This window comes from Athene cunicularia (assembly GCF_003259725.1).
Source record: "Athene cunicularia isolate RWA chromosome 27 unlocalized genomic scaffold, athCun1 chr27_part1, whole genome shotgun sequence".
NCBI classification, from domain to species: domain Eukaryota; kingdom Metazoa; phylum Chordata; class Aves; order Strigiformes; family Strigidae; genus Athene; species Athene cunicularia.
In genome coordinates, this window is record NW_020799138.1 from 5473304 (window position 1) to 5475075 (window position 1772).

Consider the following 1772-nt stretch of genomic DNA (forward strand, 5'->3'; position numbering starts at 1 on the left):
AGTAGCGGCTGGTAATGCAGGAGAGGTCAAAGCCCCCAGAGTTGATGGGCACTCCGTCACAGCTGAGGATGCGGCCAACAGCAGCGGAGGTGGAGGAGCCCACCACGGTGTTCTGTGGGAAGGAGCTGAGGATGGGGCCGGGCAGGGTCACCACCACGGCGGAGGGCTGGATGGCCACGGTGGAGTCCTGGCACTGCCTGACACAGGGCTCATTGCAGCTGTTGGCCAGCGGGGTCGGGCCGCAGGGCCGGCATGGCAGGCACTGGTCGTAGCAGGACATGTCTCTGAGGGTGGAGGTGCACCTGGGTAGAAGCAGGGAGGAAGCAGAGCACAAGGGTGGGTGAGGACCTGCCTGGTTACCCTGTCACCAAGAAGCCAAGGCCACTGCTGAGTGGGGAGATGGAAACACTGACATGAGCCACACCGTCTTCATTGTCCTATGAAGAGTAGCCTGTCCCAGGGAGGCTCTCTCCTAACTAGGAAACCAAAATCCTTTTAGCACTGCAGACTCTCTCTAAACAAACTTTCTACCCACTTCCCTTTGTCATGACAGGAAGATCCAGACCCCAGGACAGGACAAAGCAATATCAGCTGGGATGTCTCCCAAGTGCAGATCTCCCTATGGAAGAGGAGGAGAAGGGGCTTCAGACTCACCTGGTTCCCAAGCAGAAGGAGCCAAGAGAAGGGCATGAGAGAGCAGGGACTTGGGCTGCCTTTTATACCTGCCCTTCACTGCCGCAGGACCAGAGGCACCCTTTGCAGAGGTAACAATTTTCTGACAAGCTCCTCTTGAATGCTAACCATCGCAGCTAATGATATGGGCTGTGCTTTCCTTTCCAGCACTGCTCCTTTTCATTTCCAGGTCTGTGCCATGCCCATGGCCCAGTGAAGGCTTGTTCTGAGCACTGGGATGAAAGGCCCCAGGATTTCTAGGGCAGGAATGCAGCAGTGCTGGTGGAAGACTCAGCTCAAGTTTTGGATGTTTCTAGAGCAGGCAAGTGATGTCAGCCTGGGTCGCTTTGGTGGGGCTGTTTAAAGTGTTATTAGAATGAAATTCCAGCCCTCCTCAGATGGATGCCTTGGGATCCCACCCATGAAGTTATACCATGTCCATATGTTTGCCTGCCTCCCTCCTCAGCTGACCTCTATGGTCACTTGTTGTTGCCTCCCCAGGTATAGGAGTTGTGCTGCTGGGGTTTGACCCCATCCTGCCTGACACTGCCCAGACCCAAGGGATCCTCAGCAGTGTCCATAGTCCATTGTGTTCCCGTGTTTGTCCTTTTCTTGTGTTTACCTGTAAGCAGACACGTTTGTGTGAATGCATGTGGGAGTACAAATCTGTATAGAATTCCACGTTAGTGTACATGAGCCTGTGTGTGTGTGTGTGTCCTTGTGTGTCCTCCATCAGGAGGGAATGTGCTGCTCATGGCAGGGACACTCTGCTCTGCTCTGTCCATGAGCTCCACAGAGCAGCAGGTTCCCAGGGTCAGAATGAGCCTGAGTGCAGCTGAACGGTGATGGCACCAGCCTGCTAGAGATGTGTCCAGGGAAGAGGCTCTGAAGTGCAGCCACTGGCTCCTGAGCCCTCCTTCTCCTGCCCCTCCAAAGCTCACGCTCCGCTGCTGCCAATGTCAGGCCACTACAAGGATGGTTTCACTCCAGCTTGGGCCCTTCGTTTAATTCAGTGTAACAACCCTGGGAGTGCCTCAGCATGGCTGGCAGTGCCCCCTCCCTGCCTCTCCAGGCCAGGACACGGCTGCTCTCCCCAGCTC

General features: G+C 55.6%; 1 protein-coding gene across 1 annotated transcript in view; it reads right to left on the reverse strand.

The window, feature by feature from the left end:
• LOC113489116 (olfactory receptor 6F1-like) overlaps positions 1 to 1772 on the reverse strand; it is an 8594-nt gene that overhangs the window by 908 nt on the left and 5914 nt on the right. Inside the window, 3 exon segments of the mRNA XM_026864629.1 lie at positions 7 to 286; positions 288 to 302; positions 655 to 754. Of these exon segments, the coding sequence (XP_026720430.1) occupies positions 7 to 286; positions 288 to 302; positions 655 to 754 (395 nt within the window).